The sequence below is a fragment of a genome, unplaced genomic scaffold (assembly GCF_019419815.1).
Source record: "Pyrus x bretschneideri cultivar Hongxiangsu unplaced genomic scaffold, Pyrus_bretschneideri_v1 Contig33, whole genome shotgun sequence".
Lineage (NCBI taxonomy): Eukaryota > Viridiplantae > Streptophyta > Magnoliopsida > Rosales > Rosaceae > Pyrus > Pyrus x bretschneideri.
The window spans coordinates 3,802,831-3,825,025 of record NW_025999646.1 but is presented as its reverse complement, the minus strand read 5'-3'; the positions used below and the strand labels follow the sequence as shown (position 1 = coordinate 3,825,025).

The 22,195-nt window shown below is 39.4% G+C and overlaps 2 protein-coding genes and 1 long non-coding RNA gene across 8 annotated transcripts in view; 2 read left to right on the top strand and 1 right to left on the bottom strand.

Annotated features, from left to right (window-relative positions):
• Positions 1-12,053, top strand: part of LOC103948123 (cysteine-rich receptor-like protein kinase 15) — a 36,313-nt gene extending 24,260 nt beyond the window's left edge. For 2 of the 3 annotated variants that reach the window (XM_048591057.1, XM_048591058.1), the window contains exons 2-8: positions 9,067-10,023; positions 10,125-10,244; positions 10,345-10,535; positions 10,645-10,855; positions 10,952-11,189; positions 11,263-11,413; positions 11,493-12,053. In XM_048591057.1, the coding sequence (XP_048447014.1) occupies positions 9,258-10,023; positions 10,125-10,244; positions 10,345-10,535; positions 10,645-10,855; positions 10,952-11,189; positions 11,263-11,413; positions 11,493-11,792 (1,977 nt within the window). In that variant the 5' untranslated portion in view covers positions 9,067-9,257 and the 3' untranslated portion in view covers positions 11,793-12,053. Of the gene's footprint in view, positions 1-8,211; positions 10,024-10,124; positions 10,245-10,344; positions 10,536-10,644; positions 10,856-10,951; positions 11,190-11,262; positions 11,414-11,492 lie in introns of those variants that run through there. The other variant, XM_048591056.1, reaches the window with a different exon arrangement.
• Positions 5,116-6,332, bottom strand: LOC125480346. Its single transcript, XR_007260756.1, has 3 exons — positions 6,109-6,332; positions 5,904-6,015; positions 5,116-5,373 (listed from the first exon to the last, which is right to left on the bottom strand). It is a non-coding gene; the product is annotated as an uncharacterized LOC125480346 (long non-coding RNA).
• A 6,122-nt stretch (positions 12,054-18,175) lies between the features above and the next one.
• On the top strand, positions 18,176-21,293 carry LOC103948280 (cysteine-rich receptor-like protein kinase 10). 4 transcript variants are annotated; one of them, XM_018647690.2, is made up of 7 exons: positions 18,176-19,096; positions 19,181-19,285; positions 19,376-19,548; positions 19,690-19,900; positions 20,030-20,267; positions 20,356-20,506; positions 20,593-21,293. In XM_018647690.2, exons 1-7 carry the CDS (start codon positions 18,289-18,291, stop codon positions 20,893-20,895), a joined length of 1,989 nt encoding a protein of 662 aa, XP_018503206.1. In that variant the 5' UTR covers positions 18,176-18,288; the 3' UTR covers positions 20,896-21,293. The 4 variants fall into 4 exon arrangements, with proteins under 4 accessions (XP_018503206.1, XP_048447009.1, XP_048447011.1 ...); XM_048591052.1 differs by having other exon boundaries at positions 18,881-19,019; XM_048591054.1 differs by lacking the exons at positions 18,176-19,096; positions 19,181-19,285; positions 19,376-19,548 and having other exon boundaries at positions 19,820-19,900; positions 20,030-20,076; positions 20,175-20,267.
• Positions 21,294-22,195: the final 902 nt, after the last annotated feature.

The following is a 22,195-nucleotide window of genomic DNA, read 5'->3' as shown; positions in this document are numbered from 1 at the left end:
CCGAAGTTCGCAACATATCCTCCAACGTCTGAATAGTCCTCTCAGATTGCCCGTCCGTCTGCGGATGATACGCCGTGCTATAGAGTAGTCTCGTACCCAAAGCTTCCTGGAAAGCCACCCAAAACTTAGATGTGAACCGTGGATCACGATTCGAGACAATACTCACCGGGACACCATGGTACTTCACTACCTTCGAGATGAACAATTCCACTAAACGACTCAAAGAATACTTCTCTCTCACTGGAATAAAATGTGCGGACTTAGTGAGTCGATCAACGATCACCCAAATGCCATCAAAACCGTTATGTGTACGCGGGAGCTTGTACACGAAATCCATGGTGATATTTTCCCATTTCCACTCGGGAATGGGAAGCGGTTGCAACAACCCAAACGGCTTCTTCCTTTCTGCCTTAACCTGCTGACAAATGGCACACCTACTCACATACTCGGCTATCTCCCTCTTCATACCCGGCCAATAATAAAATGGTCGAATGGTATGATACATTTTAGTAGCCCCTGGATGCATGGCGTAAGTCGAGATATGTGCTTCATCCAGAATTTCCCCTTCAAATCCACAATATTTGGCACGAACATTCTTCCCTCTTGCATCAACATGCCACCCGATTCACGTACTCTGAGGTCTCTCCTCCTACCTTGTTCTCGAGCTTGGATTAATTCTTAAGTCTGCTCATCAGCTGCTTGAGCTGCAAGCACCCTATCAACTAAGATGGGCCTAACTTGAAAATTAGCAAGTAAAGCCACATCTCGATCTTCTGCTTCTAACCTCACTCCCGTAGCACGCAAGTCCACCAAAAGAGGAATACGGCTTGCATACAACGCATTAATGCGGCCCTGAGACTTCCGACTTAGTGCATCAGCAACTACATTCGCACGACCAGGGTGATAATCAATCGTGCAGTCATAATCACTGAGCAACTCCATCCACCTCCGTTGACGAAGATTAAGTTCCTTCTGAGTAAAAAGATATTGGAGACTCTTATGATCAGTAAAGATCCTACACTTCTCTCTGTACAGGTAATGTCTCCACAACTTCAATGCAAAAATGATAGCAGCCAACTCCAAATCATGGGTAGGGTAATTCAACTCATGGGGTTTTAACTGACGCGAAGCATAAGCAATCACCCTACCATGCTGCATCAATACACATCCCAGACCATTCAAGGAAGCGTCGCTATAAACCTCGAAATCACCACTATCGTCCGGGAGTGCCAGAACAGGTGCTTGAGTGAGATAATGCTTCAACTGCTGGAAACTCTGTTCACACCTATCATCCCACTCAAATTTAACATCTTTCCTCGTTAGTCTCGTCAATGGTAAGGCAATCACCGAGAAATCCTTAACAAATCTCCGATAATACCCCGCCAAACCAAGGAAACTCCTCACCTCGGTGACGGTTCGCGGTTGCTCCCAATTCTCCACCGCCGCAACCTTCTGAGGGTCAACCAGAATACCCTGAGCAGAAATAACGTGCCCCAGAAACGCTACTTGGTTTAGCCAAAACTGGCACTTGCTAAACTTAGCATATAATTGATGTTCTCTCAACCTTTTCAGCACCAAAGTAAGATGTCGAACATGCTCCGCCTTCAACTTAGAATACACCAAAATATCGTCAATAAAAACAATGACGAACCTATCCAAGTAAGGCTGGAACACCCGATTCATTAAATCCATAAAAGCTGCTGGTGCATTCGTCAACCCAAATGGCATAACCAGAAACTCGTAATGACCATAACGAGTCCTGAACGCCGTCTTAGGAACGTCATCCCGATTAATCTTCAGCTGATAGTACCCAGACCTCAAATCAATCTTAGAGAACACACAAGCACCTCTAAGCTAATCGAACAAATCATCGATACGTGGCAACGGATAACGGTTTTTAATCGTCACCCGATTCAATTGCCTGTAATCGATACACAGCCTCAAAGTTCCGTCTTTCTTCCTCACAAATAATACTGGAGCGCCCCAAGGTGAAGTACTAGGCTGAATAAAACCCTTATCCACTAATTCCTGCAGCTGCACCTTCAATTCCCTTAATTCAGCAGGTGCCATACGATAAGGAGTCAAAGAAATAGGATTAGTACCTGGAAGCAACTCGATAGTGAACTCCAAATCTCGATCAGGTGGTAAACCAGGCAAATCCTCGGGAAAAACATCTGGAAAGTGTCGGACTACCCTCACATCCTCAACACTACTAGGAGGAGCCTCATCTAACACCACATGGGCTAAATACCCCTGACAACCTTTAGTCAACAACTTTTTCGCCCGTAACGCCGAAATAACACCATGTCTCACCCCACTCTGCTCACCCACGAAAGTAACCACGGGTAGTCCAAGACGACGAAATGTAACTATTTTCCCGTAACAATCAATATTGGCACGATTGGGGTGCAACCAATCCGCGCCCAAAATCACATCGAAATCAACAATATCTAACGGGATAAGATCAGCTGGCATAACCACACCCTCAACTATCACTGGACACCCCGGGTACACACGATCTACAATACATCTCTCTCCTCTAGGCATAGCGAACTCTAAATCGAACCCTAGAGGTGTGGGGCGAGGTTGCGTCACTTGAGCAAATGTATGAGAAATCACAGAATGTGTAGCTCCGCAATCAATTAAGACTCTAGCAAAATAACCAAGAATATTTAACGTACCCATGATCAGATCCGGGTTGTTCTGAGCATCCTGTAGAGAAATGTTGTGAATACGCCCCTGGCCTTGCTGCCGTCCGCCACGACCTCTACTCGCCTGAGCACCACGACCCTGTGTACCACGCCCCTGACTGGGCAGACCAGTCTGTCTCGAAGACCCTGCACTGCTAGTAGCAATCTCTCCTGGCTGAAACTGTCCTCCCTGATACCATTGAGAACCACCGGCTGGAGCTGGAGGATACGACATATAGCTGCCCGAATACTGAGGGTAACCACCCTGGGAGTAGGGGTCCTGAGGATACTGATACTGTCCCGAGGCATAGGGAACAGCATCACCCTGGTAGTGGTAGGCACCACCCCGACCGGCCTGTCCATAACCACTAGGACCTTGAATCTGCTGGATAGGGGCAGGTGGTGGCAGGAAAGTCTGCTGCGGTCTCTGCTGCTGACTCTGGGGACATTGCGCGGCTCGATGCCCCATCTGCCCGCAAGTGAAACAACCACTACTGCCCCGCCTACACTCGCCAGTGTGCCGATTATTACACCTTCGGCAAAGTGGGGCCCTACCCCGACCACCATCCCCCTGTCTCTGGCCTCGAGCGCCACCAGTAAATCTACCTCCTCGTCCCTGACCAGTGGCACTGAAACCACCACTAGAAGAGCTAGAGCTATTACCACCCCTCTTGAAGTTTTGAGTCTGACGAGGCCCGAGCGACGCTTGACCTTTACCTTTGTCATCCTTCTTCTGATTACCATTCTTCACATCGTCATCACTCTCGCTCGTCATATTCTCAGAGTCCTCAACCCTCAGCAAAACCTCATAGAACTCCTGATAAGTATCACAATGAGTGGAGGTCGACATCGAACGCCACTTCTTCTTAGTGCCGATGCGAAAACGACGAAGCATCTCCGCTGGGTTACTAGCAATCTCAGGGTGGTAGCGAGATAAGTCGGTGAACTTCCGATAGTACTCGTTCGCAGACATCTTTCGCTGTTTCAACTCAGTGAATTCCTGTTTCTTGCGATCGATGTACTCTGGGGGCACAAATCTCCTCTTAAATAGCCTAATGAAAACATTCCAGTCAGTCTTCTCGACTCGAGTCAAACTACGAAGCTCCTGCTCCCACCAGGATGTAGACTCCGTACCCAGAAACCATGAGGTCGTCTCGACCCACCTCTCAACAGGAAGATTCCCCTGATTGTTCAACACTCGGAAAGTCTTCTCAATATGCTCTAACCAACGCTCCGCGCCCTCGTGCCCCTCATGACCGTGGAACTTATCCAATTTCAGATTGTACATAGTCTCCAGAGGAGTCCTCTGGGGAGGGCGGATAGCTGCTTGGATAGCGGTAGCAATAGCTTCCCCCAGCTGAGTGATATCGGGGAAACTAGACTCATCTGAACGACGTGGTTCCCGACGAGGCGGCATAATTCTGACAGAAGGCACCAAAACCATTAGAATACTCACAAAAGACACAGGACTGCCAAACCTAAGCTCTGATACCAAATTGTCACACCCCAACCGAGGCCAGGGCATGCAGGCCGTCACGTGGAAGTGACGTAGCCATGTGCACAGTGCGGAAGCTAAAAACAGTAATATAAAAGTACGAATAATTTAAAACTAGCAAATATAATGTGATAAAGTATGTGCTAGCTAAAGTAAGACGCTGAATTCAGAGCTTTAAGCCTACAGCAGTCCAAAAGAAACGATACAACAAAAGTGCACCCGAAGGTGACCCTACGTAGGTGAGTGTCTGTCAGAATGCCGGGACGTCCTCCGGGAAAAACCACCAAACCCGCTAAGCTACTAGAACCTGGAGGGGCGCAAAACAAAAGCGTGAGTGGGCAAAAACAAATTCTTTGAAAACCAATTCATAAAATACATTATAACCCCTCGCCGTAAAACCTGTATACTTCCCAGAAAAATAAACACATATACGTAGATGTACCAAATCATGCTCAAGGTATGCCATCACAAAACTTCATAATATCATGCATGTGCTCAGGTATAAATCACATCAATAGCATAATAAACTGACAGCCGGAGTCCCCTAAGTGACCTGTACGGCTGAATCTAGAGCTCAAATCTCAAACTTAATAACTAAACCTGCCCACGAGTCGGAACCACCTATAGTGGTCTGTACGACAGGCCTGGGTGTAATACATATTAACGCTCTAGTGCTACGATCACGTGAAGGCTGTGCGAATAATCGCGGGTCACCTACGAGTCGGAACCACCTAAAGTGGTCTGTACGACAAGACTGTGCACCTAACTTGGATTCAAGCTGAGCGTGTGGTGCGGAAGGTGAACAACACGTGAAGGACTGTGCCCTACTCTGGGCGGGAGCACTAACACCGGGGGTGCAGGTTATGAGCTCTCTAAGCATTTCTAACCGCTATTTAATGCAATCGATAAATAACGCTTACCTGGCACTTACCTATGCCTCCACAGCACCAACATATAAATATATATGACATTTGCATAAATGAGTATGTAATTAAACGTATATGCCACTAATCATGCATAACCATCAATCATATAAAAGAATGGCATAAAACGAAGCATTTATACTTATTCTGGGAATTTATATGTATATAGGTATATACGGAAAACAAAAGCCCACTCACTGGTATGTGGAAGGGTCGTAGCCCCCCTGCCTCGAGTGTGCACGCTCGTCCTCGGGATACGTGTCACCTATATGCGAATTAACTATAAAAACGTTAACTTTAAAGCACATAACCGTCCGTTCAAAATAACTTCTCATACATTGCTCAAAATAGACAAATGAATATACCAACGTGATCTACACAACCTCACGATCATACCCATAATTTTAAAATAATTTTTGGACTTCCCACGCGCCCTCACGCGCCAAGACAGGCACGGACCCACGCGCCCCCACGCGCGGCCACGTGCCATGCACACTGACGGCGTCAAGTGACGCCGTCAGGAATATTCCCTTAACCCAACGGAATATTCCGTTAAACCTAACTGACGCCGTCAACGTCCGTTAGGAATATTCCGTTAAACCTTAACGGAATATTCTCCCTTCTTCTCCGGCCAGACCCCCTCGCCGGCGCCGTCGCCGTCGTCGGAAAACCTGCAACTTAGGTTTTCTCGCTCGTTTTTCAACCGTTTTTCAAGATTCTTGAACCAAAATGACGCTTAGACCTAGGAGAATCACGATAGACTAGTTTTAAGGGCTAAAAACTATGCAATCATACCTGTCCACGAAATCAAAAACCGGCCAACTTCGTACAGGACGATCCCGACATCCAAATTAGCCCAACGAGCTACTCCCAAGCTCCTGGGAACCTCACAAAGACATCTACGAGCCTAAAAAGTCCAAAAACCAGCTAGATTAAACTTGCATGAATAGTAACCAAAACCGAGCTCGTGAAATCGACGTGAAAACGTCAGAGTTCCTACCTGAAAATGGTACCACTGGACTCCCCTCGGCCTCACGAGTTCGATGGTGCAGTTGGTTCCCTCGATCTGTGCTGGTTTGGGTGAGTTTGGTGTTTGTCCGTACGTTTATGGTGATAGGAAGGGAGAGAGAGACACGGGAGAGAGAGAGGAAGTGACAGAGGGTGAGGGATAGAGATAGGATGTGTGTGTGTGGTCCAACTTTGGCCAACACCACACAAAACAACCAAAAACATAATAAAACAAACTAGGGGTAAAATGGTCATTTCACCTATGCGTTCGATAGTTTCGGGACGGGGTGTCACAGTATTGATCAGGAAGGACAAAAACTTAACATTTTTTTTGTTGATGTGTATTCTTTTGTTTTGATTAAGAGATATATCTCTGTTTATCAATGTTATCGCTATGGGGTAATTGGTTTGCTGTATAAATTCTTGAAACTGTAGTTCCTTCTGTCTTTGTCCTGTTAAAACTAAGGAAAACTAATGAAAATGGTTTGAAAAATTTGAGTTTTAATGATAAGGACAAAATAAAGGGTAAAGTGAATAGTATCAAGATTGACTTTTTAGTATAAAAATATGGTTTTTCGTTAAAGTGAACAGTATCGTGGGATTTTCGTTAAAATTCCCTTAAAACTATACATTGTGATTGCAGGTTTTTAAAAACTTGACCTTCGCAGATTGTTCAAAAAGAAAGCAATTCTGCTATTGATCAGTATAAAGACGCAACAACAAAGTTAGAAATAAAATGTCTCACATGATATATTTTGGTTTGGGTTTGTAATGTGTGATTTCCAATGTGGATTAATTACCTAAGTGATTTTGGATTATGATCATTGCATGTTTTTTCGTTTCGTTATTCTTTATTTTGCCAGCATTTTCTACAAATCTGTTTTATTGTGTTGGTGTGAAACTGTTTACATTATCAGACTGTTTTAATTGCTTTACTACTGTTTTTTTATTTTTATTTTTATTTATATATATTTATTATGTAGGAGTTATATGGACTTGGGGGACAAGAATTATAAATGCAATTATTGTGTGCTTATTGTTAGTTAAAAGAATCAAACAAACAATGAACCTATAATAAGTGAGGGATAACTCACTTCGACCCTGCCTCTATTATTTGTCTTGCATATTCTCATCTCAAAAGCATAAATTCACATAATTATCAGATTAAAGGTTAAGATGAAGAATTCCACTTTACTCAGAACCCGACAATTGTTTCTTCCACGACCCCCAACTTTAAAAGTCTTTGTTTGAATTGTCTATCTAACTTTTGATTTTGAGAAAAGATTCCTGCTTAAATGATAATCATTGTTCAAAAAGTGAGTGAGATTTTAAATGTCTTTGCGTGAAATGTCTATCAAACTTTTGATTTTGAGAAGATTCCTGCTTAAAAGATAATAATTGTTCAAAATATAAGTGTGAGATGACTCACCTCTACCCTACCATTATTATTTGTCTAGCCACCCCATATTCTTCATGGTTCATTGGTTTTCTTTTGTCAATATTTAACGTTTAAATTCGACTTTCGGTAACATTTCTTTTCAGGGGAATTGACTGTTACCGGTATAGATAATCATTATCTTCTTTTGGCTTGGTCTCAATACATGATCAATTGTTTGCCTGACCATTAACAAATTTAGATAGGAATACAAAAGTATTAGTAAAATTGTCTCTACTGCAGATATACCCTCTTCACATGCCTTAATTAGCCAAAGTACACCTTAATGATACAGAAATGGTTAAATCTATCCATGTACTATTTCCATCACTCATTACCCGGATTTAACAATTTTTCTAATTGTAAGATGTTTTTTGGATCAATCAAAGCATATGGACAAGGTGTATCTTTGGTTGGAGCATTTGTATCCGTACTTTTAGATATCCATCTTAAACTTCTCAATAAACAGTTGAATACTTGATTATGTATATAGAGCAAGCCAAAAGAAGAAAGTTTTTATCTATATATTGGTAACAACGAATTCCTCTGAAGAAAAAAGATGAAAATGATGACATCTGAAATGCTTGATCAAATTACTTCTCTATATTTTGCAGAGAAACCAAACCAAAGATATCTGATCCATCTTAGCACGTATAATATCACACTTTAATCAAGTGCCGTAAGCATGACTTAATTACATGTGATCAAGTTGCAAAGTCTTTGATAATTCAACAATTCAAATCGAATATAATAATTTTCTCCACAAAAAAGTCGAATAATACTTTGCTACTCAAAAGATGAGTAGGAGTTCATACTCAAAACTGTTCGTTGTTGATTTATAGGACTTCATGCTTATAATAATAATTGTCATATTATAAATCATTCTATAAAATCACGTTTGCGAAAAGAAAAAAAAAATCAATTAAAATTAAGATCGTTTAGTCATCGAACTGTATAAGAACAAATGAACGGAATTGGTAAAAGTATTACGAACCGTTTATGTATTTGATACAATAGTTGACTAAACGATCTTAATTTTAATTTTTCTTTTCTTTTCTTTTTGCAGACTTTATAGTGATTCATAATATAAACGGTTCTGATTATAAGCACAAAGTGCTGCATTCGAACACAAAAAAATTTTGAGTAGGAGTTCCTACTCATCGCTAGCATTATTTCAATTTCTAGAGGTCCATTTAAACTTGATTATATCCTATCTTCCTATAGCACTCATCACGTCGTTATCTTCACCTCCAATTTTTTCTGCCAAATTCTATGCTAAAGTCCAAACAGCTTATACTAAATTACTAGTACTTTCATGGTTGCTCCTTTTAAGTAGAATGGTCAAACAAATAGTTAGACTTGCACTAAATAGACTCTAGATATATGAACTCTAAGATGGTCACATTTTAATACTAGTATTTTAAGCATACCTTAGCTGCAAAGTCTTTGTTTAATCAACAGTTAATCATATCATTTGAATACCATATGCTATTGCTGGTCTCTATCAACCTGCAGATCATGACTTTATTCAGCCGGCTTGCGTCTACGATCAGCAAGGAAGTTTCCGACGTGTAATCAACGGTTAACCAGATGAAAACTAGTAGCCGGAACTTCACTGTCAAAACTGAAAAGTTATCAAAATAAATCATCAAATTGTTTCCTGCCATTCGCCTAATTCTGTGTTCACTGTGAGCCCTTTCTAGAAAATGGATAAAGATAAACTTCTTGTAATGCTTTTTGCAATTATTCTGCTGTTGATGCCAGCTGCCCTTTCTGCTACAGATCCCCTTATAAGTTTTTGTTCAGGTGGTGACAGAGATAGCCAATTTGAAACCAATCTCGAGCGGCTACTTGAGTCATTATCTTCCCACACTTCCCCCGCAGGAGGTTTCTACAACGATACGGTAGGAGATGGACTTGACATAGTTTATGGACAAGCACTTTGTAGATGGGATGTCAACTCCACAGTTTGCCAAAACTGTGTCAATGAAGCAAGGCAGGAAATCTTCCAGAGTTGCAAAACAACAGATGCAATGATTTGGTACGAGCTATGTCAAGTTCGATATTCTTACCAGATGTTCTTTCAACTAATGGTTTACACTGGAAAGTATCCGGACAAGAACAATCAGGAGAAGAACGTATCAAATCCACATCATTTCAATGATATATTGAACTGTTTAATGATAAACCTCTCTGAAGCAGCCGCGTTTAGTCCCTCCAAGAATATGTTTGCAACTGGGAATATTAAATTTTCAGGAAAGGATACAATTTATGGCTTACAGCAGTGCACTAGAGACATTTCTGCAAGTGACTGCCATAGCTGTTTAAATTCTGCTCGCACAGATCTCTTGGGATGTTGCTCTTCTCGACAAGGGGGAACTGTCGTTAGTAGGAATTGCAATGTGAGGTTTGAGCTGTTCCCCTTTTTTAACTATACGTCAAATTCTTTGGTAATCTATCCACATTCCAAAGGTTAGTGACTTGAAAGTTTTCTTATGTGAATTAATCACCTGTGCATGCACATTTTTCATGGTAAATTGTAGCTCAAGGAAGTTCGTCCTATTAAAAAGCAGGGGACAGATTGAAGAATGGGAATGCAATTTTACTTGTTTCTGCATCCATAATACTGTTAGCAGCCATTGTCTTTTGTGCAGTCCGTCTCCGGCGCAAAAAGGGATCAGAGGATGTCAAAGGTACATATATCAAAACTAAAAACTTACACTGAATTTTGTAGGATTATCTTGTAAGTTTTACTTATGATTTTATTTTATTTTTTTTAAATTTTTTTTGCAGATGAAGAAAAAAACGAGCACGTACTATTACAAGATTTGGCAAGCCCCACTGGAATCACAATCTCAGAAGAAGGGATGTTCATAATTTCTGAAGAGCTGGCCTTCATGGATCTAGCTACTATAAAGATAGCTACGAATGACTTTTCGGATTTAAACAAGCTTGGACAAGGTGGGTTTGGTACTGTTTACAAGGTAATGATATTATGTATTATGGTTCTAAGTAGGCTTAATTATACAATAGTATTGATTCAATTATAGGCTGAAAAATGTATGTCATCTGATTTTGTCAATATTCTTTCAGGGTTTGCTACCAGATGGGAAAGAAGTTGCCGTCAAAAGACTGTCGAAGAAGTCATGGCAAGGCTTAGAGGAGTTCAAAAATGAGGTGGCAACCATTGCAAAACTTCAACACAAAAACCTGGTGCGGCTTTTGGCGTGCAGCTTTGAGGGAGAGGAAAAGCTGCTTTTGTACGAGTTCATGCCAAATAAAAGCCTTGATGTTTTTATCTTTGGTTTGTTCATCTTACTCTTCTGCTATAATGTTTCTTTACTTTTACATTTATACATCATACGGACACTTCACATGATAAATTGTACTAAATTTTCAGATTTGGAAAGACGAGCTGAACTCAATTGGAAAATTTATTACAACATTATTGAAGGCATTGCTAGAGGGCTTCTGTATCTTCACGAGGACTCGCGGCTTAAAATCATTCACAGGGATTTAAAGCCTAGCAATGTACTGTTGGACTATGAAATGGTTGCCACAATATCAGACTTTGGCATGGCAAGGATATTTTGTGAGAGCCAGAACACAGCTAACACTAAAAGAGTTGTAGGAACACTGTGAGTTTGCTTCTTACAGCTCCCATATTTATCTTTAGAATATGCTAATGCTTATACTCGATTCTTGAAACAGCGGTTATATGGCTCCAGAGTACGCAATGGAGGGTCTATTCTCAGTCAAATCTGATGTCTTCAGCTTTGGTGTAATCTTGCTAGAGATTATTAGTGGGAAAAGGAATAGTGGGTTCTATCTCACAGAACATGCCAAGACACTCCTTGCATATGTATGTCTCTTTGTCCACTTTGATTACTTAGCTTAATTTCTGTGAAATTAAAATATTTTGCGGCTTAAATAATTGATAGGCATGGAGGCTATGGAAGGACGGAAAACAGTTGGAATTTATTGAGCCTTCGTTGATGGAAACATGCCCAACAGCTGAGGTTTTGAAGTGCATGCATATTGGTCTTTTGTGTGTCCAGGAAGACCCTGCGGAGAGACCTACAATGTCAACTGTGGTTGTATTGCTGGGAAGTGAATCGATAGATCTTCCTGAACCAAAGCAACCGGCAATATTTGCTGTACGAAGAGTTGCCCCAATCAGTGAGTCTACAACTGATCCTCCTTCAAATGGGCTCACTCTTTCCATCATTTCGCCGAGGTGAACTAGCTCTGACTGGAATTCCATTTTGCTTCCTCGAGGCTGGTTCGGGTACTGCTTGAGGGGGCTCAAAAGTGGTTTGATCCTAGCTCTCGAATGGCTATGTATATTGCTGAAATAAAAACAAAAACTTAATAACCCCCAGTGAGTTAGGATCCTCTGGATCATCAAGGAATTCAGAAAACGTACCTTGTGTATTAATTCTTCTTTGCTCTCTTCGTTTACCTTGTGCCATATTATTTTAAAAAGAAGGCTATTTGTCCAACTTCCCAAGCAATTTTAACATAGAAGGTAGAATGTGTCATGTTATAGTGTTTTATGTATTCAAATTCACGCCAACCAAAAAACAAGACGATGCATTCTCATCCCCCTTAGAAAAAAACACAAGATTCGTTTTCCTTTCAGTTTCATCACGTGAACCAAATGAGGCCTTAGGTTAACGAACCTAACTGGGTTTCTCTTGTCGTTGAAGATAGTTATAGTCAGGACCTGTAGAAACCAAAAAAAAAAAAAAAAAACGTTTCATTTAATTCGAAGATGAATGAAATGAAAAAGTGCCAAAAGAAAAGTTGAGGGTGTGAGTAATGTGATGTATAAGAGTATGCTACGTCTAGAATTCGAAACTCTCCAATAAAAAAAAAAAAAAACAAAAAAGTGCAATAGGATAAAGTTTTAAAGCTTTTGGCCGTGAGAGAGTGCATTCGTTCGTTTCAAAGCCAAAGACAAGTCAATTCGATACTTTCAATGTAATGTTCTGGACTCATACGGTAAAAAGAACTGTTGAGTTCATAAAAAATGTTTATACAGCTTTGAGCTTTGTTGGTTTTTTTTTTTCATTAAGATGAAGGTCCTCGCATCATTGACCTCAAACCTATGATATGATATGATGATCCCAAGGACCAAATATCTCGAGCAAGTTCTTATGGGTCAATATATATTCTGTATCAAGTGAATTAGATTTAAACAGAGAATGCTGATGATGATTATGGAAGAATACTTAGAAAACTTGAGGAAGAAGAAGAAGCAAAATTCCGATCAAAATCACAGAGAATATGCCTCTGCAAATTCTTCCATGTATTTTGGGGCACTCACTGAACATATGAGCTCATACAAAACAACAATATAACCGTTGGGAGTGAGAGAGAGAGGTACAACTCTAGATTCAATCTTAGTCATCCATTCTACACTGCACTGACATTAGAACACTTGTCACATATCAAACCCCGTGAGACTTAACTAACACATTACATTTTGATCACATAAGCTCAGCCTATGAGCTGAACCATTACACTAATCAAAACTTGTAATCTTCTTCATATCAGTTCATCAATTTGTACATCAACACTCCCCCTAAATTGTGAACTGATTTCACTCCCAATAGCTCTCTGAGATGACAGAATTGATCTTTGGCAAAAGCATTTGTGAATATATCTGCTACCTGTTCTTTGGTTGAGCAGTACACCAAGTCAATGATCTCATTCTGCAAAGCCTCCTTGATAAAATGATATCTCCTGTTGATGTGTTTAGTCTTCCGGTGAAAAATAGGGTTCTTAGTGATTGCAATGGCAGAAGTGCTATCACAGTTTAGTGGAGTCGCAATGTCGAGTTAAAAATTTGATCATCACCCAATTTTGGTTGATTGCCAATAGCGACCGAAATTCCAATGACAGCTCCAGAACCAATACGAGCATGCTCGGCAACAACGGATTTTGAATGAACAACAGCACCAAACTCTATGAAAACTGTTGGGTCGATGCAGGCAGACTTGTGGAAAGACCCACCTCCGTTATGCCATTGTTGGAATTCTGGATGAACGGTCGGAGCACCGTCCTCTAATCATGAAATACAGAGCAGGTGCAGAAATGGTTAGTGACAACTGACAAAACAGATGTTGTCTCAGAGACATTTTCACAAGCACGTTCAGGGCATGCCAGACGAAACAGACGACACAGAGGAACTATAACTATTTCCAAAGCGCAATGGAAACAAGCTTTGAGCGCATTGAAGATGTGGCGAGTAGCCGAATGCCGCTGCAAGGCTTCTCAGAGCGACTGCCATTGACTGAGGTTCGAAGAGGGAAAGCCCGTTTGTATTTGAACCTGCGTATCCAGTATCCACCGTGTTTGACCGGAAGGGCTTTTGTAATGGAGGGTATCTTCGTCTCCTAATTTTACGTTGGGCGAACATACATAGGTGTTGAGCTTTGGGCTTGAAAGTCCAAGCCTATAGATTATTGAGAACATGTGCAGGTTGGATTGGAAATTTCGATTTTGATCAGTTCTCACCAAGTTGGCAACGAAAATTTTCAATTTTGGTGCACCCGAATGGAATTTGACATTCAAAATTCTGAAATAATATGGATCGTAACTGGGATGTACAACTAAAAACTTTAATAATCTCAATATATTTTATACGAACGTATTAAGGTTTTAAATTATTTACGCTGATTAACTTCATGATAAAATAAATACGATCTAATAACCATATAGGGTATATTGTAAAAAAAAATTCAAAATGTTGGGCATATTTGTCACATCCCCGTCCGGGGAGGATTACTTCCCGACCCCGCTCCACCACCGTAGCACGATATTGTCCACTTTGGGCCCCCCAGCACACCCTCACGGTTTTGTTTTTGGGAACTCACACGAGAATTTCCCAATGGGTCACCCATCCTAGGAATGCTCTCGCGCGCTACTTGCTTAACTTCGGAGTTCCCATGGAACCCGAAGCCAGTGAGCTCCCAAAAGGCCTTGTGCTAGATAGGGATGAGAATATACGTATAAGGATCACTCTCATGGACGATGTGGGATGTCACAATATTCAAGAGCCGAACTATTTTTGAAACGTAAGTTACCAACTTTTCTGAATATTTTATTGTTTTTTATTTATTATCATTATTTATTTATGGGAGTTTTAACGAAAAACCCGCGGTACTGTTCACTTTAACAAAAAACCATATTTTTACACTAAAAATTCAAATATGGTACTATTCATTTTACCCTTTATTTTGTCCTTATCGTTAAAACTCAAAGTTTTCAAACTCTTTTCATTAGTTTTTCTTTTATTTATTATTATTTTTACGACAGAATTGAATGAAAATGAAACTCGTAATTTCAATTAGATTTTTCTGAAAATCAGGCATGCATACATGGAGAGTAGGCTAGGCAATGAAGTTTAATTCTTGTTGTGTGACCTATTGGACATGCTAATCTCGCATGTATATATAAAAATAAATAAACCACAGAAAACATGTGTGACTATTATATTATTTGATGGTTTGTGGAAGTCTCTGTCATTATCTATTAGTTTTGAGATAATATATCTTTCAACTTGTGGCGTGGCATTGACTGAATTACAACTATACCTGGCATTTTGGACCCGATTCGTTAATATTAGTATTTGGGTGGATGCTTAACGGGTGGGGTTGCTAAGGGGTGAACCCGTTAAATAACGGATCATTTTGGGTCAATCCGTTAGCATTCATTAATTGAGGATGTTTTAGTAATTTCAGTAAAATCTTAACAACAAAAAATTAACTATGCAAAAAAAAAAAAATAATAATAATAGTTGTTAACGGGTGAAACGGATGACCCGTTAGCTTAACAGGTCGGATTCGGGTGACCCGTTAACCTTAACAGGTTGGGTTCAAGTGACCCGTTAACCTAATAGGTCGGATTGAACCCGACCCGTTTACAGGTTTAATTACAACCATGACCAACCGTGAACAATTTCCAGGAAAATACAACCAATCGAAGGCTTTGTTTTCTTAGAATTTTTACTGATGTGATGTTAACTAATATAAGAGAGTTTTAACGAAAAACCTATAGTACTATTCACTTTAACGAGAAACCATATTTTTACACTAAAAAATCAATCATGTTACTATTCACTTTACTCTTTATTTTGTTCTTATGTTAAAACTAAAAGTTTTCAAATCATTTTCATTAGTTTTCCTCTAATTTAAGTCAACAAGTCTTCCAAGAAACTACCTATCGATTCACAAAAATTCAATGGTGCTCGTACTCCGAGATTTTTAACCATATTTCGAGCAGGAAGGAGAAGACTTAAGAGCTATATATAAAAGTTTCCCTGATCTTTATCTATGATTAGAGATCAAAACATGGCTAATTTCCCTAAATTTACGTTGGGTCAACAAACATTGTTTGAACCTGCGTATCCAGTATCCACCGTGTTTGACCGGAAGGGCTTTTGGAATGTAGGGCATTTTCGTCTCCTAAATTCACGTTGGGTCAACAAACATTGGTCTTGGGCTTGAAAGTCCAAGCCAATAGATTATTGAGAACAGGCGCAAGTTGGATTGGATATTTCGATTTTTATCACTTCTGACCAAGATGGTAAAGAAAACTTTCAATTTTGGTGAACCCAAAGGAAATTTGACCTTCAAAATTCTGAAATAATATGGATCGAAACTGGGATGTACATCTAAAAATTTTAATAATCTCAATATACTTTATAAGAACGTATTAAGGTTTCAAATTATTTACGCTGATTAACTTCATAATAAAATAAATACGATCTAATAACCACAAAGAATATAGGGTAAAGTACAAAAAACTACCTCAACTATTGGTGTCACGACACTTTCATACCTCATCTTTAGAATTTGGTTCAATGTTATACCTTCCGTTGCTTAGCCGTTTACTTTTCATTTAAATGCTGACGTGGCTTGATTCGAGATCTACTTTCTATTAAAAAATCATTAAAATATGATTAAAAACTAAAAAAAAAATATTTAATATATTAAAATAATAATAAAAAGTTAAAAAAAAAAAATCATCAGTTCGTCTCTCCCCTCCCCCTCCTCTCTCTTCTCCCCATCTTCATTTTCTTCCCCCCACCTGCAAACCCAAAAAAAAAAAAAAAAAAAAAAAATTGAAAACCCAACAACCCCCCTCCAGAAGAACAAGAAGGAGAAGGAGAAGGAGGAGGAGGAGGAGGAGGAGGAAGAAGAAGAAGAAGAGGAAAAAAAGGAGGAAGGAAAAAAAAAAAATTTCCTCCCCCCCCCCCCCCAAACCCACGTCGGTGCAGAAGAAGAAGAAGGGAGAAGGAGGAGGAAGAAGAAGAAGAGGAAGGAAAAAAAAAAAAAATTTGAAAACCCATCAACACCCCCTGCGGAAAAAGAACAAGGAGAAGGAGGAAGAAGAAGAAGAAGAAGAGGAAAAAAAGGAGGAAGGAAAATTTTTTTTTTTTTTTTTTGAAAACCATTAACTCCCCAGCGGAAGAAGAACAAGGAGAAGGAGGAAGAAGAAGAAGAGGAAAAAAAGGAGGAAGGAATCCACCATTCTCATCTATTCTCCACATCCTCTTCCGCACCCATCCTCCACCTTCTCTGCGCACCCATCTTCCCGCCGACGGGATCTGGGTTTTTTTTTTTTTTTTTTTTTTTTTTTTTTTTCTGGGTTGCGGGAGGGAGAAGAGTGTGGGTGTGGGTGTGGGTGTGGGGAAAGACAAATTGGAATTTTTTTTTTTTTTTTTTTTTGTTGGGATTTGCAGGTGGGGGAAGAAGATGAAGATGGATAGAGGAGGGAGGAGGGAGGAGGGAGGAGGGGGGAGGGGAGGGACGAAATGAGGTTTTTTTTTTTTTTTTTTCTCTCTATTTTTTTTATTATTTTAATATTTAAAAAATATTAAATAATTGTTTTTTAGTTTTTAATAATTTTTTAATAGAAAGTAGGTTCCGAATCAAGCCACGTCAACACTTAACAGAAAAACTAACATAAAAATTGACGGAGGTATAACATTGTCACAAATTCGTAAGATGCGGTATGACATTGTCCATTTTAAAAGATGAGGTATAAAACTATCGTGACCCCAATAGTTGAGGTAGTTTTTTATATTTTACCCTAGAATATATTGTAAACAAAATTCAAAATGTTGCCCATTTTCAAGTGCCAAACTATTTTTGAGACATAAGTTACCAACTTTTCTGAAAGTTTGATTGTTTTTTGTTTTTTTTTGGTTACGACAGAATTGAATGAAAATGAAACTCATAATATCAATTAGATTTGTCTGAAAATCAGGCATGCATACATGGAGAGTAGGCTAGGCAATGAAGTTTAATTCTAGCTGTGTGACCTATCGGACATGCTAATCTTTCATGTATATAAATAAATAATTAAACCACAGCAGAACATGTGTGACTATTATATTATTTCATGGTTTGCAGAAGTCTCTGTCATTATCTATTAGTTTTGAGTTAATATATCTTTCAACTTGTGGTCTGACATTTACTGAATTACAAGCAAAACCATGACCAACCGTGAGCAATTTCCTGGAAAATACAGCCAGTCGAAGGCTTTGTATTCTTAGAATTTGTACTGACGTGATGTTAACTAATTTAATTAAACAAGTCTTCCAAGAAACTACCTATCAATTCACAAAAATTCAATGGTGCTCGTACTCCGAGATTTTTAACCATATTTCGAGCAGGAAGGAGAAGACTTAAAAGCTGTATATAAAAGTTTCCCTAATCTATTTCTATGATTAGAGATCAAAACATGGCTAATTTCCCTAGTGTTCCGAAAACAATCTCTCTTTTTTTGCTTTGTTATCTCATCACCTTCCTTTTTGATCTTGCTTATGCTGATCCTCCATACAAGTTGTGCTCAGATGTTCGCGGTTATGTCGAAAATAGTACGTTTCAGAAAAACCTCCAGAGCCTGCTCAATTCATTGCCTTCAAATGCTTCTGTTTCCAAGCTGTACAATACTTCCGCCGGAAATGAACCAGATAGAGTTTATGGCCTTTATATGTGCCTCGATTATGTTACGAATGAGACATGTCACAACTGCATCAACACCGCGCATTTAGACATTGTGAGGATTTGTCCCAACTCAACAGAATCAGTTGTGTGGGAGGAGACGTGCCAACTGCGCTACTCCGATGTGAAGTTCTATGGTGAATTGAATATGGCAGACAACATTGCGTTGGCTAACAAGGAAAACGTTTCAGACCCAATAAAGTTTGAGTATACCGTGAGGGAGAAGCTGAGTGAGCTTGCGAAGCGAGCCGCATATAATGTTTCAGCGAAAATGTATGCTACTGGAGATGTACAATTTGAAGATAAAGTGATATATGCTCTTGTGCAGTGCACCAGAGACTTATCTGGAGATGACTGTGATAAATGCCTTCAGCACGCCATAGAAGACGTTTTGAGAGAGTTTTATTTCTCCATTGGTGCACGGCTTTTGAGCCGGAGTTGCTATCTGAGGTACGAATTGTATGCCTTCTATAATGGTGCAACTGAAGCTTCTATTTCTAGCTCTCCGAATAACAACAAAGGGGACGGTGAGTACTTTTAAAAGTGTTTGTCAATTTCGACGTTACGATGTTATAAATTAACTGCAAATGCCTGGTTGTTTCCAAATGAAGGTAGAGGATGGTGGATCACGATCCTTACGGTTGTGTCAGCATGTCTAGCCATACTACTTTTGGGTTCCTGTTTCTATCTTGCAATGAGAAAAAGAAACAAAAAGGGTAAAATACTGCTTTGGGAAATGCTTATTTTAGAGCTGATCATCACTCTAATATGTTTTCTGAAAGCAGCTTTTCTTTTGATCTGTTCAGTGAGTAGTGAGATTTTAAGACAACATGTATTGTTCCCAGAACAACGTTTTCAAGGCAGAAACCCGAAAGCTGAGGAGTACCCCTATATCAGTTTGGCATCTATACATGCAGCTACGGATAAATTCTCTGATTCAAATAAGCTTGGAGAAGGTGGTTTTGGGCCTGTTTACAAGGTAAAAAGTAAAAGCAAACTGTTTCTTTAACAAAACTATGGACAAAAAGTTCACATACGAAGATTGAATCGTTATTTGTAGTACCATCTACCGCTTGGTTAGTATTTTCAGCGGCTTGATTTAAAATCTGGTTTTTTGAAGGGTGTACTCAGTGACGGAAAAGAAGTGGCAATCAAGAGGCTTTCAAGCTGTTCTGAGCAAGGCTCGGAGGAATTCACAACTGAAGTTCTGCTGATAATGAAACTTCAACATAAAAATCTTGTTCGGCTTTTGGGTTTTTGTGTTGAGGGAGAGGAAAAACTGCTTGTCTATGAATACCTGCCAAACAGCAGCCTAAATGTCTTCCTCTTTGGTATGTTTTCTCTTATGATCTCTTGAAAATTTCTGTATTCGGGATCTAACTTCAACTGCTTTATACTATGGCTAAGATTTTATTGTCAGAAATATTTTAGTCTGTAAATTCTCCTCCAATGATGCTTAGATTCAGAGAAACGAGCACAACTTGATTGGAGCAGACGTGTAAACATTGTAAGTGGAATTGCAAGGGGAATTCTTTATTTACACGAGGACTCTCGACTTCAAATCATCCATAGAGACTTGAAAGCTAGCAATGTTTTATTGGACAGTGACATGAACCCTAAGATCTCCGACTTTGGCATGGCAAGGATCTTTGCAGGAAGTGAAGGCCAAGCAAATACGACTACAATAGTTGGGACTTAGTAAGTGCTTCTTGTCTAAATTTTCCTTTCCACTAAAGGGAAACTTACGGTACTCAACATTTTGTTCTGGATTTTGGTATTGGAATAGCGGATATATGGCTCCAGAATATGCAATGGAGGGAGTATATTCCGTCAAGTCTGATGTTTATGGTTTTGGAGTACTATTGCTTGAGATCATAACTGGGAGAAGGAACGCCAGCTTTCATCCAATAAAACGTGTTCCTAGCCTTGTAACATATGTAAGTTACTTTATGCACTTCTCTCAAAGCAAGACTTTTTGCAATTAAACAGCAGCTTAATGCTTATCCAATTGATTATGATGCAGGCATGGAAATTATGGCATGACGGAAAAGGGTTGGAGCTACTCGACCCACTACTGCTCGATTCATGTGATCCACATGAGTTTCTAAGATATCTCCATATCGGATTGTTGTGTGTCCAGGAAGACGCGTATGACAGGCCAACCATGTCTTCTGCTGTTGTAATGTTAAAAAGTGAAACTGTAACTCTTAGCCAGCCCGAGAAACCTGCTTTCACCACGGGAAGATTCACCGATCATTATACTGAGACAGCTGCTGGTAATAGTTCTATTAATGGCCTAACAGTTTCTAATGTCATGCCGCGATAACACCATAAGATTCATGAATCTGTACAAAGTTGAAGCTTTCCTATGGTGTTCCTTGTCATGAAATTCTACCCATGTTCTCGATAGCACAAAGTTTTTCTTAGTTTTGTTGTGTGTATATTATTAATAAATACAGAACACCGGTAGTTCAGGTGATACAAGTTGCTAAGAACTGGTTTATTCATTTCTAATGAGAATTAAAAGGGGGACACCAAGCCAAAAAGGCTTCCCTCTTTGCCAGGGTTGGGAGAGAAACATCTAGCGTACGCAGCCTTACCCTTGCCTTACAAAGAGACTGTTTCCAAGGCCCAAACCAATGATTTTTCAGTCACAAAAGAGCAACCTTATTGTTGCGGTAAGACATGCCCTCATTTCTAATGAGAATTGATGGTTTTTATTTATTTTTCATCATTCTAATGGATTCGATTCAAGGAATTTCACTTCATTCAAATTTAAAAATAAAAAATAAAAAATAAAAAAATTGCATTTGTTTGTCAACCACCATCCGAACCAACCTGGAAATGGCCCTGATAACTTGTTTACTAATCTGTAATAATCATTATGACGTATTACGATAGCAACAAATGAAAGCTAGATTTAGCATAACTTGACACTAAAGTCTAAAGCTATGATATCATCAGTATTGCTAATTGATTTGAATTCACTGTTAAGATGGCTGTAAGCATGTTCAGGTTAAAAAATAGCCAACATGACACACAAAATTAGTAATTAATTAATCACTAAAAGTCTAAAACCAGAGGCTGCTTAATCTGAGGTTTCATTTGAAATAAGATGATTTGGAGCCTTGTTTATGTCAAATTCTAGATGTCCGGTCAAACAAATAGTTAAATAAAGAGACACAACTTGTTTAGCCAATCCTTAAATAATCACACTTTAATCAAGTGCTGTAAGCATGACTTACTTACATGTGATCAAGTTGCAAAGTCTTTGATAATCCAACAATTCAAATCCCTTGATCAATGCAATATCCTTGGTCTCAGTCAGCATGACTTTGTTCAGCCGGCTTGCATATCGTCAAATCTTCGATCAGCAAGGAAGCCTCGGTGATACAATCAAATCGATACTTTTAACCGGATGCAACCTGCTAGAGGTTAAACTTCACTCTCGGATTATATAACAGACGATCAAAATAGAGCCTGCATAAACACTAAAGCACATGCTGTTGTTAATTTGATGTCACCTCAAGGAAATTTCATATCCAATAAGATCACTTGGATATATTTCAATTTCTACAGGTAAATTCACGTGATTATATCCTATCTTCCTATAGCACTCATCACGT

Bases quoted from the DNA above. Each gene is read 5' to 3' on its own strand.
- LOC103948280 (XM_018647690.2), top strand. From the start codon at position 18,289: ATGATTAGAGATCAAAACATGGCTAATTTCCCTAGTGTTCCGAAAACA. The intron at 19,549-19,689 runs GTAAAAAGTAAA...GGTTTTTTGAAG, and splicing joins GTTTTGGGCCTGTTTACAAG to GGTGTACTCAGTGACGGAAA. The intron at 20,507-20,592 runs GTAAGTTACTTT...ATTATGATGCAG, and splicing joins TTCCTAGCCTTGTAACATAT to GCATGGAAATTATGGCATGA.